Source organism: Spodoptera frugiperda, chromosome 16 (assembly GCF_023101765.2).
Source record: "Spodoptera frugiperda isolate SF20-4 chromosome 16, AGI-APGP_CSIRO_Sfru_2.0, whole genome shotgun sequence".
NCBI classification, from domain to species: domain Eukaryota; kingdom Metazoa; phylum Arthropoda; class Insecta; order Lepidoptera; family Noctuidae; genus Spodoptera; species Spodoptera frugiperda.
This window is the reverse complement of record NC_064227.1, coordinates 4,982,929-5,003,939: the sequence shown is the minus strand read 5'-3', so window position 1 is coordinate 5,003,939 and position 21,011 is coordinate 4,982,929. Positions and strand designations below refer to the sequence as shown.

Below are 21,011 nucleotides of genomic sequence, written 5' to 3'. Positions count from 1 at the left end.
TGAAGCATGTAACGCAAACGTGAACGGAACCGTTCATAAAGACTCGCTAGTTTTAAAATATGATGAAAACACTACATTGTTCGGCTGGATATGATGCATGGAGGTGATTTGGCTGTTCCAAACAAAAGAATAAGTTTGACGGAAAAGGAATGGATGAATGTATCGTTAGTTATTATTGTTTCGATGTGTATTAGCATAATATAGTTTTTTGTTTGTATCAACATGTTTTTTCGTTTTTGTAGGTCTGCTCTCGGCGTTGAATCATTTGGACCAGGCACGGAAGAATTCTTTGCAGACCACAGTCGACTACTCCAGATACGTTAAGAGGTATTGCTACTGATTATTCTAAATATAATTTACCTGTCACTTTTTGTTGTATACTTTGGAGCGTGAATATTTTTCGTGATCAATTTGAAGTTATTAAATTGTTATCAGAAGTCATGATGACGTTACCTACGAATGGATTTTTTACTCCAATAGCTATACATATGGATATTAATTTGTGTAATGATTTTAATAAGTTTTGTACTGTTGAAGTTGTTTTGTATGATTTCGATACTCTGTTGGTTGGTAACAAGAATTCTAATGATGAAGAGGTCAATGGATAAAGAGTAAAAAGTGAAGATGTTTTGTTTGATAAAGATAAGAGTCTAAGGCAAAAGGTTTTAATTGAAATGGTTTGTTCTACAGGTACAGCTCAACTCTAGAATGCGGTTCCTCATACTGCAAGGACCTGGGTTACCGGGAGCATTTCCACTGCATGGACTGCACTGCCAGGGTGTTCTGCAAGAAAGAGGAGATGATCAGACACTTCAAGGTAATTATTTGAAGATTATATGTAAATAATACTAGTGACAGAAATTGAAATCGATGGCTATGACGCTGATAGGCGACTGGCCTGTCCTAAAGAAAACAATAACAGATTTTTTCCGGTAGTCTCTATAAATCAATAATCAAATTTAAATACTGTAATTGTCTTTAATGGTTTTTATTAGAACATTTAGTTTTTATGGTATCCTGAAATGAGAATCGTACATTAATATATTTTTTCTTCTACAGTGGCACAAGAAACGTGACGAATCCCTCGCCCATGGCTTCATGAGATACTCTCCCCTGGACGACTGTTCTGAGAGATTCAGCGACTGTCCTCACAACCGTAGCCAAACCCACTACCACTGCATCCAAGATGGCTGCGATAAGGTAAGAATTATCATCAACAGCATTAATAGCTTTAATATTATAAAGTTTAGCATTGTCTCTACCTCTGCCTACCCCTTTGGGAGTATAAGGCGTGTCGTTCTCATGTTATATAAGTTCAACATTGTTTTTATCATCAGTGAAAACTTGATTTTCATCATTTACATCTGGGATCTTTCAAATTTCCCCCGTTTAATTGTGATTATGAAGGAAATGTTCATTTTGACGTGTATTTTATTAAAATTTGCGGTAATTTATTCTGAAATGGTAGGTATTTCGTATATTTTATTGTATAGATTGCTCTGATTTACACTAAGAAAACAAAACATGAACAAGCACCAGTGATCCCAATGATGATATTAGCACAAAGCCAGGATGCTGCCCTTCCTTCAGATAAAATCTATCTTACTGAAGACAGGAAGCATACTACTCTGTCAGTCATTGACCCCATAGATACTACATAATAACAGACATATACCAAACTAAATTTATTTAAAATCACAACAAAAACTATAGCAAAATATTAAAGAAAGATTCAAGTCGTACTTTAATAGAAAGAACGTTGAACATTCAACGCCATCTATCGATGCGTCTGGTAAACGTTTACCTAATTTCGTAGCAATCCTTTGTTTTACTCTGTTTTCTGTATTCTCCGGTTTTTATAATCCATCTTTATGAAATCTTGTAGAATAAAGAAATTGTTTAATATAAAATATATAAAAAAAACTTACAATTTCTAAAATTAAGCATCGGTATTTGTATCTTCAATTTAGTGAAAAACTTCCTTGATTTTAAACACGCAAACAACTTCTTTCGCTCCTTCTACCAACACTTTATGAGAAACAAGTTCATTTATTAATTATATTACTTGTCTAAACTCATCATAGATTCATATTTAAAAGGACTACTCAAGCGTCACTCCGCCTTGATATCGACCACACATTTTTTTTAAATTTACTCAGAAACTTATATAATTAGCGAATCACCAGCCAATTACAGATACTCAGAAATTGTTATAAAGAAGCATATAGATTAACACTTGCGGAACAAATGAGTACACGGCATCAAATAACTGGTATGAATATAAAAACTCGATAGAAAAATAAACTAAAAAAGATAGATAAAACCTTCGTTAAAAAGGAAGAAAACAGAGCAAAAAGAAATGTATTGAAAATTCAATGAAATTCTCAAAATCGCACTGTATAATATATATACTTGTTTCAAAATAAAAAATGCGAAAGTATTAATTTCTTACACAACAATCAACATAGATAATCAGATCTGGATCAATCCACATAGATTAATAGGTTTTCAACACCATAAGACTCTCTGACAAGTCTTTTATTTCCTCTAAACCCTAAAAAACTTATAATTTGCAGAGACGAATTCCACGTCAACATTTTTACTAACAGCAGCTCATAAACTATTGTTTTCTTCATTTGCAGGTATACATATCAACTTCAGACGTGCAAATGCACGCCAATTACCACAGGAAAGACTCTGCTATCCTTCAGGAAGGTTTCCAAAGGTTCAGGGCTACTGAGAGCTGCGCTGCTCCTCATTGCGTCTTCGCCGGTCAAAGGACCACGCATTTCCACTGCAGAAGACCAGGATGCACTTATACCTTCAAGAATAAGGCTGATATGGGTGAGTAGAGGGCATTTAAATAGTAGTACATATATTGATTTGGACTTTTCCAAAATTAATAGCGGGATATTATACAAAGTAACACGTATCTTGAAACGACAAAATATAACTGGAATGCTGACAATAGCTCGAAACTTGACTACATCAACAATAATATAACTAGACATTACCATAATTATATATATCAATTCTAAACCCAATAACAATGTATTTACAGAGAAACACAAGACCTACCACATCAAAGACGAAGCCTTATCCAAAGATGGGTTCAAGAAATATATGAAAAATGAAGCCTGTCCGTACCGCGACTGTCGGTTCAGTAAGACGTGCAACCATATCCACTGCATCAGGCCCCATTGCAACTATGTGCTGCATTCCAGCAGTCAGATCTTCACCCATAAGAGGAAGCATGAGAGGAAGGAACAAGAAATGAGTTTTGGGTAAGTATTTAATAAAAAAATATTCGTTATAATCTTAGTCAAATAGACTGTTTCAAAATTGTAACAAAAGGAGTTATATAGGATGAACATTGTTATACTTTTAAGTATAGTTAAGACATTTTAAGGAGCAAATACAGATGATGAGAATGTTAACAGAAGGGTTTCTAGTAATCGCAATAAAATAAACGAATTAAAGTCAATGTAACATGCACTTAATCACGTACATCTTCAAATAGTTAGCGACGAAATCACACATATTTATTCCAAGCACAAGCTCATGATGAATGACATTGCTGCTAAAACTGAGTCATACTCCTCAATTGATATACGAAGTAAGAATATCATCACATACATAATTATATAAATTTACTGTATTTTCCTGTGTTACACATGACATAGCACTATTACACAGTGCCTTGTTGATTCAAGGGACACAAACGACCAAAAAATACGAAATTTTAGGCTATTTCTGGTTTCGGAATTGTAAGTAATGGGTGTGTCATTATTTTTATTCACAGGCTTCCTACTTCGGTGATTCAGAACGCGCTGATGCAACCAGGAGCTGACTTAAGCATGTACTCCCCAGGAGGAAATGTCCTCGTCGATGACGATATGTCCAATCCAATGATGGATTCTGACTACCCGCATCCATTTGTAAGTAACAATTCCACACTTAGTCATTTATATGAAGTGATTATTGAATGAGATGACGAGGCAGAGAATGTAATTGAAAGATTTTATGCCACTCGACATGTGTTAGTGTTAATAGAGTCATTTTACGAAGCGTAGCTAGTTGTTATTGGTAAAAATGCGTACATGGTTGATCATAGTTGTAGGTGGAGAGTTCGATTTCGGTAACATTCTTGATTCAATTGGGTTTTTCTATTTTGTCACCAAATTTTACCTACGCTTCGAAAAAAACCCAGTAACAAGGCTTATCAACAAGGAAAACAATATGTAAATCACTTCATTGTTTTACAGAATCCAGCATTAGTCGAAGAGATTTCGAGGAAATATATCGAGACATTCAATGGAGGCAAAGAGGCTGAAGACAAATGCAACAAATGCAGCGCTTTCAACAAGCATTATCATTGCTTGGCTGATGGCTGTAAAATGGCACACAGCTGCCACACTACCATGGTAAAACACGTGATGGAACACGAGCAACAGAACCAAGTCACTGAAGCCTACTTCGTAACCTACACCCGGAACAACCCTTGCGGCAACTCTGCCTGCCAACATATCAGAGACATCACCCATTACCACTGCACCTGGGAGAACTGTGGAGCAGTCATCCTATCCTCCGAAGAGCATCCATTCAGACGTTTGGAACACCATCGCCAGCACGCGATTCTGAGCCCAATGTCTCCGAACTTAGCGTCTAGATTCGCTCCAAACTTCCCGCCTCAACTGTCAGCCCAGCTGCATCCAAATATGGCGGCTCAACTCGGTCAAGTCCCGAATTTACCCAATCTTCCGCCAAACTTGGCACAATTGGCCCAAATGGCACCAAGCTTGTCTTCGCAGTTGACACCAAACTTGCAAGCTCAGTTGAACCTTGGGCCCAACCCTGGAGTGGTTCCTCAGCAAGTCAACCCATCGAGTTCGTTAGATGAAATGTTCAGCAGAAAAAGGGGCAGGCCCCCGAAGAACAGGGTCGTGGAAGTATACACTGACAATATCACTCCGACAGCCATATTTACATCGTTCAAGTTACCGAAGAGTAATCAGTTACCGCCGGTCATCCAGTCACCGGTTATTCCAACAATTGAAGAATTCCCTGTAAGTATTCTTAAACAAATAAACAGTTGCTATCATAATTAATTTTAATATGATTGTTATTAATATTTTGGTCTTTCTTCACAGCGCATCAAGTTCCAACACTTTGAAGTGTTCACCAGCCCTGACACCTGCTCGTCCTCCTACCCCGCCTGCCAGCTCCGCATGGCGCGACTCCATCTCCACTGCTCCAACTGCAGCTTTGCTGGCGAAACCCACATCATCATGGAGACTCACATGAGAGAAGTTCATGGTGTCAGTCCATTATTAGAAGGATTCGACTATTTCGCTTCATTCGACCAGTGTGGTGGGAAGAGCTGCTTCAAGAACCAACTGCGCTCTCATTTCCACTGCGCCCAGGGTAATAATTGCCCAGCTATTTTGACACAGTACTCTGCGTTGGCTACTCACAAACACGGCAGGGGTACTCCTGTGATCAAGAGTGAGACAGACCAAGAGAAGCAATTCGAGGAAGCCAAAGATTATTCTTTGAAAGAGAGGGCTTCAGTAGACAGTGTCAGCTCAATGAAGGAGCCCAACGAGTCTTTCACTCCAGCAAACTTCTCGATCAAGAGTGAGTTTGAAAGAGAACAGGATAGCGTGTCCGGTGAGTATTTTTCTATGATTTTTTATAGCATTAGCCATTTTCTAATGCACTCAGTCTTAAATCAATTTGACAATGTTCACCTCAAGCCACATTAAACTGATCTTGAAACCATATTTATTTCAGTAGTAAAAGCGACCGGTACCTTCTACCCGTCATCACATCTCCGAAGTAATACTTCGTCTCCGTCACCAAGAAGCATCTATGATGCCTCACCTTCAAAGGAAATGAAGCCTCGTATGGATTACGATCATAAGAAAGTCTTTGAGCCTCCGAAGATCACAGGACCAACGATCCCACCTTCGTGCCATGATCAGACTTGTCCTTTGAATAAGAACTCCACGGGAATGAACCTGCATTACCATTGTCCTCATTGCAGTCAAGCTTATGTGGATCTGAAGCTGCTGTTCAGTCATATGGTGAAGAAGCACAGCAATTCCATGGAACCTGGTCCAGTTGGACTGGCAGCTACTAAGGTGAGCTACTTTCTGGTCCCTACCTTCATTTATTGAAGTATAAATTCATTATCCTCGAAACATTAGCTTAACCTTTATCACAATTGTGTTAGTTGGCATTTTGTCAACGTCTATTTAGGTTTTAATAAAAGGCGCCGTCCTCAAAATAGTGGTTATGTATAATTAGATTCTGTGAACACTAATTTAGGACTATTGACGTCAATGTATTGTATTGTTTGTGACAAATTATTGTATTTTGGCAAGTTATACCATTCAACTAAGATTGTGTTTTTGCGCACAGGAGACTTTGGAGAGGGAATATCCTGAGATATCGATATTGCCTTCTACTGCATCATCATCGTCCACCAGTCAGGCACCTTCTCCGAGCCACAGTCAGCGACCTCCGAATCCTGCTGATCAGGTAAATAGAAAATATGTCTATACTATCTGTAGCCTTTCATCATACACGTTTCATCAGATAATGAGTTCAACTAATGGACTGAGAGTCCCCGGTCCAGGGTTATTAGACAAAAATATCTTGAACGTTTTCGATAATTGAAATTATTGTATTGAAAATTCTACATTACCTTACCATTAACGCATCATCTTCATTTACAGGTGCAGGCAGTGCAAAGCCTCCTTCTGCAACAGTATCTAGCAGGTGGCAGGAAGGGAAGCCTCCAAGAACAACTGAAGATGCAGCAACAGTACACAGCATCACTAGCTGGTCTTCCAGGACTGGCACAAGTTGCTTTATTCTCACAGGGGTAAGCAGACTATTCATATTTTCCTAACAATCTATCTCTTGCTTATATTTATCATGCAAGTTTATGCCTTAAGCATAAACAGTTTAAAGGTCCTTTTCAATTGTCAATTTGGTCTCTTCATCATCATTAAAGTCGTCATGTACTAATGATTTCATTTCTTCTTTCCAGTGGTTCTCCATTCTCCCTGTACCCTACAATGCTGTACCCACCAGAACTGCTGCTGGAACAGAGTCTTCTTCAAGGTCATGGTCTACCACCAGGTCTGGATAAGGAGGCTGAAATGATTGCCAAGACGTGAGTTGAAATATTTTGACTTGTATTTCTTTTGTTTACTTTTCTCTCTTATAATATAATACATCATATCAACGGTTAAAAGGAAATAGGGTATAAGCGACATTTTGGTCAGAAATGAGTTTAATATGCTATCCTACGTAAAATTTTCCGCTCTTTCATGAACAAAAAAGAATCATAGTATTTTTTTGACGACCGACGATTTAAACGGCTCTCCTGAACATTTCATTTTTTGTCGCTTATTTCTCTTTAACCGCCGCTATGTTTTTTTTTATGTTATGCATAACACAAAATATGTTTTTATACCGTATTTACACCCTTTGCCACGAAAACAACGACCAATTTTGATATATAGCACCAATTTTCTACTTGTCTTCTTTCAAATCCCCATCTATGTATCTTCAAACCATACTAATATTGTTTGTATCGTCAGCAGGCGAACCCACACCACGCGTGGCCCTCACATGCGTGTCATGAAGGACGAGCCCATCCCTGAAGGCTACCTCCGCTTCAGGTTCAACGAGGACTGTGCTTACCAGCACTGTGGATACAGGTGAGCAGGAATCTATGAAGTTATGGCATGTAGCTTCTCTTTAAAGATGTTTTTGTTCTATGAAGTTTATTTGAAGACTTTCGGGCGTTTTTGTATGCTTTGTTTAAGGCTTCATTTAAGTCTTTGACTGCCAATAGAAAACTGTTGAAGGCAAATCCTCCGCTAACGTCGGTCACCGGTGATCCCCGTGGCGTTTAAAGAATAGTTTTTGATTTCAGCAATGAATTTTCATTAAAGTATTCAATTTCCAATATAATAGAATCTTTTTAGATGTCAAAAATTCTCTCTAGTATACTAGGTAACAGTATCAATTACTTTTAAAATGTTATACTATAATGTTTGTATCTTTACAGGGAACATCAAACGCATTTCCATTGCACAAGAAAGGATTGTGGCTACTCATTCTGTGACAAGACGAGATTCGTCCAACATACTGCTAGACATGAAAGGTAAGTTTCTTATTGTCGTCATCATTATCAAGTCAGCCATAAGACATCTAGCCCAGTCGATAAGTTCAGAGTGACCAGTGAAATGGAAAATGAACTCCAATATGTCAAAAATCTACAATTTTTTGAAGAGATTACAAATAGCCTATGCGTCATAGATATAAAAGAAACTGTTTCGAGAGATAATCCTCGTGCATTAGCATACCACGTATCATTATTTAGAAAACAGCAATCGTTTTAAACGGTATACAACCAAATAAACTTGTGTTATTAATAAAACCATTCCTCTTACAGATTGGACACATTAATGGGCGGTGACTTCCAGCAGTACCGAGCTAATGTCTACTGCAAGCGACCGGAGTGCCCACACGCATCGACATTCGGTAAATATTCCATTTATATTACGATATTAGCCTAGAGATAGTTAGGAAACTGAATCATATTTCAATAGGTACTTCACAAGTGAAAAAACAACACAATTTCACATAAGTTAAGGCTCCTGATATATTAAAATATTACACACATTTTTTTGCTCATTCTTTTACCATTACAAATCAAAATTGACTTGATATTTGTAAGAAGTGATTGCTATCAATCAGAGAGACGCGCCTTCTCACTATTCATTCTATAGATTTGTAGTTCACGTATCAAATAAGAGATGGCGTTACTGTACTTAACTTGGTAACTTTGTTAGTTTTATTTTATGTCTCATTTCGAATAGGAAACAATATTGCTTTTGGGGATTAGTGAAACGATATAATAGCCATTTATTAGTTTGGTGATTAGTATATTTATAACTATTTAATATTTTAGCTCCATTTCAAGGTATTTTATTCAAAATTATACTAAATTAGACGTTTCTTTTGCCACAAGGAACAGGACAGAACAAGGCATCTCACTTCCACTGCCTGAAGTGTGACTTCGTGTGCACTGACACCAACAAGGTCGTGGCCCACCGTCGGCAGCATCAGAAACTTGACTCCATCCAGGCTGCTGGCTTCGAGAAGTTCCCACCTAGCAAAGGTAAGATTAATAACTTTTTATTATTATTTTCTCTCTTGAAAATGGTCTTAAAGATTGATAGTATACTAGTATGTTTTCAGCTGCACAAAAATGACCAGATATATTATTTATTAGAGCGGAATCAGACTGCATTTTATAATTTAAAACAATTGATCATGCTTTACATACAAATTAATCTGCAGGTCTCATGATTATAGAGTTTGATACTCCCTTTCACCTCACTCAAGGCGAGAGAAGTTTTGGGATGTTTTATTTTTTGGAGAAGCCCTATTTATGGTCTTAAACTTGTCATTATTTACTTTATCAATGTCTAACAAAGTATTTTCCTTCCACAGGTTGTGGCTACGAGCCCCAGTGTATCCACAGCAAGAAACAAACCCACTACCACTGCTTACAGTGCGGTTTCGCCGTCCTCGGTCTCTCTCAAATGACGTCACACAAGTACAAACACCAGGAAGCAAACCTTGGACCCTCCACAAGCGGTACCAACTGACTAGAGACTTAACGAAAAGTGACTTTGTAACAAGCAAGAAATGAACCTAAGACTTTCGAAAAGTGAATGATGTGGAAAGAATGTGTAATTTGTAGCACAGTTTATGTCTGAGATTCAGGCTAGATATTGTTCAAGTGCCTAGATTTAGGAGAACCTAAAATGTCATTCAGACATAGAATTTCGATTCCCTGAAATATGTAGAATTAGGAGCTAACGCGTCACTCAATTTTGAACGTTAAATTGACAGTGATAGAGTTTATATTGTAATGTCACTGTGACGTATACTTCTACCTAATTCTACTAAAATCTATCTAAATAGTAGATTCCCTCAAAACTTGTGCCTTAGTCACAACACCGGATATCTTAGTGGCAAATGATTTTGTGCCAAAACCGTAACTAGTTGAAAACTATTGTTGAATTTATTGAAGCGATTATATGTGCGAGGAGTCGTGTGTTTAGTATATTTTCCTAAAAATGTATGAACAAATGTGAATAACCCGTAGATGCAACTGCATGCATGTTTATCTAGTTATAGCAACAATCTTTACATTTTATTATTACTTTGGTCTTTTTAAACTTAAACTGCAGTAAGTAGACTTAAACCAGAAGGCTGTTGCTAAAATATAGATACAAATTATATTTAAAAAAGTGTGTATTTCCTAAATCCTGACCAATCTTAGTTGTTAGTTTATATAAATATTTATATTTATTACTTCCCCATGAAAAAGACATTTTTACGAATAGTATTATTAAATGTAGAACTTCGTGAAATTATATTAAAAAAAGAAAACATATTTAAGGCAATAAAATTTGGGTTAAGAACGCCACTTTGTGCCTGGAGGGTAAAATTCATGACAATATCATCTTTTGGGATAAATTCTGGTAGAAAAAATACTCATTAAAAAACCCTATCGACTTATTTAACATCAAAACACATCACTATCAGAAATTATCGCAAAACAATCTAGTTTTACATTCGAAAAAATATTATATTTAATAAAAAAAACATATTTAATTAAAAAAGGTCAATTCTATAACAAAATACAACTTGTAAATAAGATTAGATTATATATAAAACATAATGTTAATAAAAAAATGTAATTGTTACAGAAATATTGGTAAAAAAAATATTAATATGTAAAAAAAAAACATTAGGACATTTATGTACAGTTAAAAAAATCGAGTGCTAATGTTTGTGATTCATGAGGTAGCCATAAAATGCCATAAATATTTTCAATAAGTAATATTATTAATTGTTTTCATCTCAGTTACGAGATTTAGAACTTTTTTCAATGTGATTGGTGAGATATTGAATATTAAATTAATGCAAGAGAACAATATTTTAAAAGTATTAATTTAACTAAAAACGTAAATATATGGAGAAAAGTTGTACTAGTGTCCGCTGCTCGTAATGAAGAGTCCCTCTGTGACTCGAAATTAGTAGAGTGTTTCTCCATTAATTTTACTGTGGTTTTTAGTTAATTTAGTATGTCTCACGATAGTATTAACTCGCAATTTTCGCAAAAATACAAAATTCGAAATCTCGTAACAAGACGAAACACATTTTTATTTCAGTATTAGATTTATAAATCTGTGTCCTTCTAAAATACACCTTTTGCATTCCTGATTTTTGATTCCTGGCGTCCGTTTGAGCCATTTAGTTTTAGAAAATGGTCGATGTTGGTTCTATCGACCATTTCTGTGACCAAAACTGTTTTACACCCTATCCCTAGCATGTATCATCAGTATTTTGTAGCTTAAGGTCTATTCCGTTGTTCCTATTACGTCATCTACTTTGCAAATATGTTTAATATTTTAATTTATAAACTCTATTTTAATCTCCAACAGTTCACTTATAGTAAAATAATTTAAGTAAAAATCATTCATTTATAATTTATAATAATGTTTTAAAATTTTAAAAATTAAAACACATAGTAGAATGTCTCCGATTTTTTTATTTTTTACTTAAAATTTATTATCCGAGAATAAATTGTAGAATGGATTTTTTAACACAGAAATTATAAATTCTACGTTTTATTTTGTACAGCGGTATAATCCTCACTGTTTAGACTTTAGTTTCTTATCTTAGCATTTCTCATTTATTTTATTTTTTATCAGAATAGGCGGTGCCATAACGAATTAGTCAGATTTTATTTAGAAATATCTTATACCGTTTTGGTCTGTACATCTATTTTATAATAAAGGCAAATACATTTTAGCAAATAAAGTATGAAGTATAAAATAAAATACAATATAAAGTCATATTTTCCAATTACACAAACAAGACTCCATCTCCGAGTTTCTCTGACATTAAAATAATTAAAAATAATTGGCTCATTTACGAATCGGCATTAAAATAAAATAAAACTCACTATTTTTTGTTGTTTGTTATCTAATTTTATTTTCTCTGTTTTTATTTTTTCAACTCTCTTTTTAAGTTTTCAATTTCACAACATTTTTTTTATTGAATAAAAATAAAAACTATAATTTAATCGCGTATTTATGTATTTTAGAATACGTAGCTTTAATTGTAATCTTCGTTAATTTAAATTAAAAAAATATAATGATTTGTCCCTACGAATACAGTATTTTGTCTGCTAATTATTAAAAGCTGTTGACTGGAGTGTTTTTCAAAACCTGTTTTTTTTACAAAAAATATATAAATAAATACAGAATGCGTGTGGTACAAAATTTTGTTTAAAGTTAAAGATAATGTTTGACAATTGTATTGTAAAGCATTCAGTTTGTTTGAATTGGTATGATATAGTTTAGTATTGTTTACCTCATGAGTTCTAGGAATAAAACAAGAATTATCCTTATAATCTGGTCATTTTATTTACTTACTTTTAACCCCTTTTTTAACCCTTCGTGTGCCCGAAAATACACGAGACACAATGTGTTTTCTATGCGAGAGGTTAATGTCCACTATTAATGGGTTCCGGAGCTGCGGACTACCTAGCGGGTTACCGGGGCTCCGGCTCGAAAAGCAGGAGTAGGAACGGGGTGGTATTTAGTCAGTAAGAGTCTGACACTCCCTCTCGCCTCGTCTAAGGCGAGAGAAGGCATTGGATGATTTTCCCCACTTAAAAAACATATAAATGAGTATTCATATATTTTACCTGTTTTAACTGCACGGTTGGTGCGGTGCTGGGTATATGGCTGCCGAGCAATGTGTAGCTGATTCAATTCATGCACGAAGCAATTCTTTGTGTGATCTACAAATTATTGTTTCGGGGTCTACGTGCCAGGTGAATGTGAACTTGTATGTTTGTAAACGCACCCACCACACAAGAGAAAATGATAGTGTGAGGCAACAATTTTCTAAAAAAATAAATTAGGGTAGACGTGTTCCATCGCTTACTATCGGCAGACATAGTAGCCAATCGCTGACACATTACCAAAAAAAAATATAATAAATAACCAAAAGATTTCAAATTCTCAAGAACATACAATTCGCCACAACATGAGGTCCCGGGTTCGATTCCCAACAATTGTGTGACAAAAAGTCATGAGTGATACAGAGGCATGATATTCTGTTCGTAAATACAATATAAAACTTATATCTTAAACTCTTCTAAATTTTTGGTGATCTAAGTTCGACCCTCAACCTGCTAGTCAAGCATGATGACTACGACAAACCCCGTCTTAAGAACCTTTACTCAATAGCAAACACATTCATACTTCTAGATGATAACAGAAATCCAAACTACCCGCATATTTCAATCCGCTGACCTGTCAAAGCCAATGACATCAGTTGCGTTCAATTCGCGCCCGTGTAGTTGTTTACGCTCGCTCATTAAAAAAAAAACTATTTTTTGTAAACAAAGCCACGTTTTTTAAACTCAATTTGTAAAGAAACTATTTTAAAGTGTAGTTAGAATGTAGTGAAGTGATGTGTAGTGAATTCTGTAGTGTGGATTGTAGTGTTATGTTATTAAATGTTAGAAAAAATTGTGTGTGAGTGGCGTGCTAGGCGCACAGCGGCACACACTGCCAATTGAAGTAAGTACCCTATAATCTGTGACAATTTGAACGGTAGACGATGGGTAACTATGTGTAGTTTGTATTTGTTTTGTTTGAGTTAGTTGTTGAATGAGTGAATGTGATAGTGTTTGTGTGTTTGTTTTTTTTTTGCTAGACAATCTATTACAAGCATAACAGTTTATACCTACATAGGACTCTGGTTGAAGACTGGGCTTCTCCCAGTGGTGTAGTCTCTTTTGGTCCTTTAGTAAGTCTAAAGGACCAAAAGCGAGTCATTCTGATTTTTTTATTATTATGGTATAAGCCGGTAAACGAGCAGACGGATTACCTGATGGTAAGCAATAACCGCTGCCCATGGACATCCGAAATACCAAAGGCGTTACAAATGCGACAGGCTTTGAGTTGACTTGGGTGATAGGATTGAAATTTTTATGCCACAGAAACTGGTAGCAGTAACTGGCCCCAGCTCTATTTTTATAATAACTATCGTACGACATACTAAATTAACTAAAAATCACAGTTCACTCACGTAAATTAAAGAAAAGCTCTACTAATTTCGAGTCACAGAGGGACTCTCCATCATGAGCAGCGTGTGCAGATACGGCGCGTGCGCAGCGTACTGTATGTACTGTAGTAGAGCTTTATCCATTAATTTGCCCCCAGCTCTTTAAAATTTATGAAATTATCATTGTCAAAGTCAAACTAGGATCCTTATTTTTTATGACGGGGGCAAACATTCAAAAGGCGCCTAGCTTTTTGGGGATAAAAAACTAGGGAGTGTGGGATTTTTACCTCACTAAAATCACCCCGGTGGCTACCCTCTACACCTGTAAGGAGCATCGAGACCTCTTAATAGACAAACTCGGATTCAAGAATCGGGTGAATCCCTTATGGCAATAAATTTTACTCTTTTAGATTTAATAAGCAACTGGTAAATAGGTGTTACAATTATGATTGTGTTCTTCAAGAACATAACTTTGTGCTTAAAATAGGTGTATGTTACGTTATTTTCTTCTCATTGAGTGGGCGTACACCTCTGCCTACTCTCTATAGAAGAACTGGCACGATGTTACGTATGAAGGTTCTACAAAGTCTGCTAAATTTGTTCCAAAACCGCATCTTATCGGTTTTCTCTGAAACTAGGTTGCCGAGGTCAGATGTCGGTCGTTTCATGCAAATTTATTAGACACTAGTATTTTCCCGTGACTTCGTTCGTGTTCAAAAATCCAGGTCTTTCAAGCCATAAGCTCCATGGTGGTCCGATGGGTTAGAGAAAAGACTCTAAATAATTTAATTTACTAAAAAAAATGCTGCTGCTCGGTGTTCTGTCTAATATCTGTACATACCTGCTGACGACCTTTGCGCAATAGGGATGATGACGGGGTATGAAAATTAAAAATCTAATTAGTCCATCAGTTAGGTAATGAAAAAATATTAAACATGTATTTTTTTATTATTTTGTCGTATAAGATACAATACTTAGATAATAAAACGAATCTGTTAGTATAAATCGTACCTAGAAGCGACTTCACGCGATATTTAAAATCGATATATCTTTGAAAGTATTTGTTTCCGTAAGAAAATAAAAAAAAAACGTGTCTAATGTTGAAATTGAAATATAAGGATGGCTTTCAGACTATATTATACTCTTATAGTTTAAAGACCGGGTTACCGAAGCTCTGGCTCGAAATAGGAGCAAGAACAGGGTAGTTTTTTGTCCGTTAGAGTGGGAGTCAAGGCAGAAGAAATCGTTATATGATATTCCCTCCTCAAAAAAAAGTCTGAGGACCTGTTTTCTACCATTTTACGAAATACAAACTTTTATGCAGTTAAAAAAAAAATATGCCACTAACTTTCATTTCTAACAATATTGAGATTTTTTATAACACCTATTGTGAGACATACTAAATTAACAAAAAAAACACGGTTTACTCATATATTAAATAAATAAATAAATAATAAATAAATTTTTATTCAAAAATTCTTTACAGGATAAATTACATGTAGTCTTAAATATTAAACTTAAATCCGAGTCTTACATGCCTGAACTAGGAAATCCTGTGTTTCAGGCGAGAAGAGCTAAAATAATTTAAAATTAACAAATAATCAAAAGGATTCTATAATACAATAAATTAAATGATCTGTAAACAGAGGGACTCATCATCATAAGCAGCGCGCGCGGACTCGGCGACGAGGAAACTAGTAGAGCTTTTCTCCATATATTTACGTGATTTTTTAGTTAATTTAATATAGAGAATGACATTTTATAAATACTATTGAAAGTAATTGATCGCCATATTCGCCATAGTCTAAGGGCCCTCGCCACGGCGACTTTTTGTAGTGATTCTGTCGCACTTCTACATCGATACACTTGCAAAGTGCACATTTATAAGTATACTAGCGGACCCGACAGACGTTGTCCTGTCTACACGTCTTTAATTTAAAAATTTTTAATTTTATTAATAAGCTAAAACATTCTGGACCATTTTGATGAAAATTATTATTCAAATGTTATGACAATATCTAACGTCATTAATATTTGACACTGCGATGGTAGCGCCGTCTGTCGTATCCAATGTATAACATTCCAAAATCAACAACTACTAATTAATTAAAAATGAATTAAAAAAACATTGTCCAGCGGACAAAATTGTGAATCTAAACCATTCTCAGATCCCCTTGAACACACACAAAAAAAATCATCAAAATCGGTCCAGTCGTTTAAGAGAAGTTCAGTGACATACACACGTACAGAAGAATTATATATATAAAGATACGTTAGTAGAAATAAGTACTGTCGCGCGTTTAGTGAATGCGCTCCAAATGTCACCGTGGCCGAGGGTCCTAAGGCATCCAACTTATTGACTGTGTGTAATTAATGCTATCATTTTCGGTGAGACCTCCTCCCCGAACACAATGGCGCAATCAAGGAAGCTCGGTGTTTCTCTGGTCAAACGGACTTATCCAAGTTGCAGATAGAAGCTGAGCTCTATATGTATGTATATGCAACGTGACGCCTTTTATCCCAATAGGTGCACCTGCACATTACGGTACGTAATGCCGCTATACAATGTACACCCACTTTTCACCATTTGTATTATAAGTCCCATGTAATAGGGAGTGAGTCTATTGCCATATACTGGGCACACTTCCAGACTCCGTGCTACTACTGAGAAATTTGTGAAAATCTAAACCGACCCGGGAATCGAACCTAATCAACCAACCGGGTTCTGGGTAAGATTTGATGTGTCACGATCTTTCCTTCCCTATATATGATCTAATTTATTTTTCCTTAGTCTTTATTATTTGTTTTATATTTTTGCCTATACATATACACCTTTAATCCCTGAAGGGGTAAGCAGAGGTGCACATTATGGCACGTAATGCTACTGTACAATGTACTAATTCAAACTCAAATCATTTGATGCATTCATGTGTAGGTTTAGGTACATAGATATTACATTAGCAGATTAGTTTCAACATGAAACCCGGTTAGGGCACGGCGACATACATAATAAGCATCAAGTAATTTGGTATTATAGCTTAACATAAATGTTGTATTTTACCATTTTACTAATTTGTTTTAAATTAAGATGCTACCAATAAACACTTAACGCATGTAATCACGCTATACAGACTTAAATAAACTATTATCTCATGAATGAAAGATAAGATAAAATACTGCCGTAATGTAAGCAAACACAGGCTTCATATTAGTTCACTTAGCCGACCTTACAAGTAATTTGCCGAGTACTACGTTTCTCCAAACAACACCTTATTTTGAACGTGACTTTTTTATGGGAATACGCTGGTTAACGAACAGACGTATCACCTGATGGTAAGCAATCGCCGCCGCCCATGGACATTTGAAACACCAGAGGCATTACAAGGTTGTTGACGGCCTTTTAGGGATTAGGAATTAAAGGATTGTTGGGGAATCGGGGATTGGGAAGATTGGGAAGGAGAGTAATTGGGCCTCTGGTAACCTCACTCACACCACGCAAGCGTTGTTTCACGTCGGTTTTCTGCGAGGCCGTGGTATCACTCCGGTCGAGCCAGTCCATTCGTGCCGAAGCATGGCTCTCCCACACAAAGATTTCATTTCACTAAGCCGTCTCTCTAAGTAAATTACCGAGTTCTACCTTTCTTCAAACAACACCTTACTTTGAACGTGATTAAGAACATTTCTGTAACATCTTTGCAAACTTTAAAATAGACTGTTCTATAAATAGACCACGGCTACATATATTAACATGGGCTATGATGTATGTGTGTGTCTATATCTTGTGTACATAGATACACTATTTGCCAAAAACGTAACATTCCGGATGGGTGCGGTTTTCCATTTGGGTTGCGTGTCGGAATGTTTTTTTGTGTAGGGTGTGTCGATTCGTACAATGTGGTTATGTTTCTTAAAGTTAGCGCATATTTGAGTGTAGCACCGTGTATTAGAGTATAATATGAGTCGGCTATTTGCTATTGAGTTTGTTTCTAAGTTTGAGTTTGTTTTACGTTTAACATAATCGAATCGACCGCGGTCTGCGTACGGCCCTTGAATGGTTGGTTCATCCGCACCGGCCAATCAGAGAAAGCAAACTCGTACTGAAGTTATTCTAAGGTAAGGTATTGTTTATTAAAGTATCGAACTTAAATTGGGACTATGAGATGATCATCTTTAAAAGACTTTCCTCAAGTCTGAATTATGTCTTGAAACTCATCTTCAAAATTACATCGAATACTGTTTTTAACTCTGTGGTTTTATTCGAAATTCTAACTAACGTTTTAGCTTACCTAAGAATGGATCTCGAAGCATTTTACCAGACAAGCGGAATTTAGTTGAGACTTAATACTACTTAAGTACATTAAGTTATGAATTAACGTAACAAGCAATACTTTACTAAAGAATGATGACTCATAGAAAAAGGGTTATAGTATAGTATGAAGCCAATTTATTTGTTTCTATTGTGCAGCGAAGTACGAGTAATATAGATTGCGTTGTTGGACCAGAGAATTAAAACTTAATGGTTTTTCCTTTTTTATTTTTTATTCCATAGTCTAGACTCGTATTGATATGGGTATTCCCTATGATCCTATACGCACAGATATCCATTAATTTCCTAATTTTACTTCAAAGATGAGTTCTAACGCATTTATTTATTGACTTCGGAAAACATAGTCAAGTTTACCAGCAATTGAATTACATAACTATCACTTTATCATTATAAACAATTTCGATAAACTTAAATCAATGGAAACTGTTACTATATACTGATGATGCACCCAAATAACATCTACCATAAGATCATTATAATACGTGCTTCTCTTATTTTCAACTATTCACCAAAAACCATACAACACATCCCCAAAAAACCTTCATACGTGTGTCGATAGCCAACACTCCCAGCGCATATGGAAAACGCACGGCGCTTCCTCCCGCGCGGCCCCGACAGATCGATACCACGCATGCGTACCTCTCGGCACAGTATTGAATGGGCCCATTCATAGCGCAACTGGTGCTTTTAGAATGAATTCTATACTACGTAGGTACGGCACGCTTCGTAGGCGTGAGTCGCTCCAAATACTAAATTGGTTTTGCGATCGACCAACGATAAGCTCTAAATTCACATGATTGATACGCTGCCAATGATTTTTTTCGGTAACCGATTTTTTTTTAACAGGGTTTATGGGCTTTGATGAGAGGGCAGTGGGTAATGTTTGTCGTGTCACGCCGAAGCGGGCTTGAGTACCTATCTATATTTCTCTTGAGAGAGCGCTTGATTCTGACGCCTATGGTGGTGATTTTTACCTTAGGTTGAAATATATAGAATAAATAATGTTCTTTGTAAAAACATATTAAATCATTTGTGTGCACACTGCACATAGTATAGTTTAGTTTAAAGATGACCAAAAACATATATTTACTACTGTTCTTATTATATTTGCCATCATCTACTTAAAGTGTCAATTTTAAAGATGTATTCTTGACACTTAGTTTTAACAAATTGTTTGGACTTTTCTTAAATTCTTTCATACTAACAAGTGATGATGTAATTATTGTTTTTATCTTTTATAAAACCGATGTACATGCTTGAAAAAACTGATGACCGTTGGAGATGAAGCGAAAGAGATATGTAAGATTCATAGCAATTGCAGTTCCATTGTCTCTGCCTACCCCCATGGGAAACAGGCGTTATGTATGTATAAATCTTTTGTAGACAATTCAGTAATTCTATGGATAGAGACTATCTGCACTTTCATTCTAAGTAATTATAGATAGTCCATAATATAGTATAAGTCGGTGAAAAATCACCAAAAATAGTCCCCATTTACTTTTGGTCAACAGACTCGCGAAATATACTCATACTTCTCAATATTTTAAACTCAATCCAGTTGTATCCAAAGATATTTGAGTAAAGACTAAAATAATAAGACTAGATCTATTCCATTATCTTGATGTGTCAAGTAGAATCCCTGTTCGAATATACTAGTGTAATTTCGTGGCGGGATACAAGACAGTTGATTCATGTCCCTAGGTTGTGTAGTGAGATCCTCACGTCTTCGTATGTGTCAGTCTATTTCGTTGGTCATTATTCTTATTGTAGATTCTGACTGAGGTTGCTTTTCCACCAGAAATGTGCTATGCTTTGTTGCTGTAGATGCGTTTGGCTTCCACCAATTATATTGAAACAAATCATTTTAAAACGATATTAAATTAATTCTAAATGCACTTCCTCTCTCCTAAGAATTTTATAATTTGCTGTGGCCGACAGGGTTCATAATTGTGACTAAATACTGTATTTTCCAACGCCTGTGTACATTATGGATGCAATAATAACTTTAATACTTGGTACACATAGCTTAGCACTTGTAGAAACGGACTTAGTTAAGCTATGTTTTTTATATGGAAAGCTGCGTGCTATGGATGTGAATGGCTTCTCCTACTATCGACAAACCGCATACTTGAGCTGCGCACCTTCCTCACACAGCTACTTTGCGGTGGCGCATCTTACTCTCACAGCTACATATCTTATCATCAGTAGAAACGGGCAGTTAGTTTCACAGCTTAGCTGTTACATCTTCATAACCTAGTTTCATAGCACATCTCTAGTGGAAAAGCGCACTTAGTGTTACATTATTGGATTTCTTCCTAAAAAGAAAGCGGTTTTGAGAGATTGCTCCCAAAACCGCTGCAGTTCCTATAAGCAAGGATCTACAGTAGATAAAACCATAAAAACACCGTGTACACTGTGTATGTTATTTGATTATTTACTTTCAGACATGACACCGTATACAAACACCATAACAAAATCAATTCTATTGGATTTGAAATAA

General features: G+C 35.9%; 2 protein-coding genes across 11 annotated transcripts in view; both read left to right on the top strand.

Annotated features, from left to right (window-relative positions):
* The window catches only part of LOC118280644 (uncharacterized), an 86,210-nt gene extending 73,693 nt beyond the window's left edge, over positions 1-12,517 (top strand). For 4 of the 10 annotated variants that reach the window (XM_050699645.1, XM_035600918.2, XM_050699646.1 and 1 more), the window contains 17 exons: positions 243-327; positions 691-817; positions 1,060-1,200; positions 2,643-2,844; positions 3,062-3,284; positions 3,803-3,938; positions 4,266-5,066; positions 5,151-5,670; positions 5,794-6,143; positions 6,424-6,543; positions 6,741-6,889; positions 7,058-7,183; positions 7,614-7,733; positions 8,087-8,182; positions 8,474-8,562; positions 9,053-9,202; positions 9,538-12,517. In XM_050699645.1, coding sequence (XP_050555602.1) covers positions 243-327; positions 691-817; positions 1,060-1,200; positions 2,643-2,844; positions 3,062-3,284; positions 3,803-3,938; positions 4,266-5,066; positions 5,151-5,670; positions 5,794-6,143; positions 6,424-6,543; positions 6,741-6,889; positions 7,058-7,183; positions 7,614-7,733; positions 8,087-8,182; positions 8,474-8,562; positions 9,053-9,202; positions 9,538-9,695 — 3,593 coding nt within the window. In that variant the 3' untranslated portion in view covers positions 9,696-12,517. The remainder of the gene's footprint in view (positions 1-242; positions 328-690; positions 818-1,059; positions 1,201-2,642; positions 2,845-3,061; positions 3,285-3,802; positions 3,939-4,265; positions 5,067-5,150; positions 5,671-5,793; positions 6,144-6,423; positions 6,544-6,740; positions 6,890-7,057; positions 7,184-7,613; positions 7,734-8,086; positions 8,183-8,473; positions 8,563-9,052; positions 9,203-9,537) is intronic. The other 6 variants (XM_050699654.1, XM_050699652.1, XM_050699648.1 and 3 more) reach the window with 6 other exon arrangements.
* A 977-nt stretch (positions 12,518-13,494) lies between these two features.
* Positions 13,495-21,011, top strand: part of LOC118280728 (uncharacterized) — a 113,700-nt gene continuing 106,183 nt past the window's right edge. The window contains exon 1 of the mRNA XM_035601068.2: positions 13,495-13,697. The gene's annotated coding sequence lies outside the window, so the exon portion shown is untranslated. The remainder of the gene's footprint in view (positions 13,698-21,011) is intronic.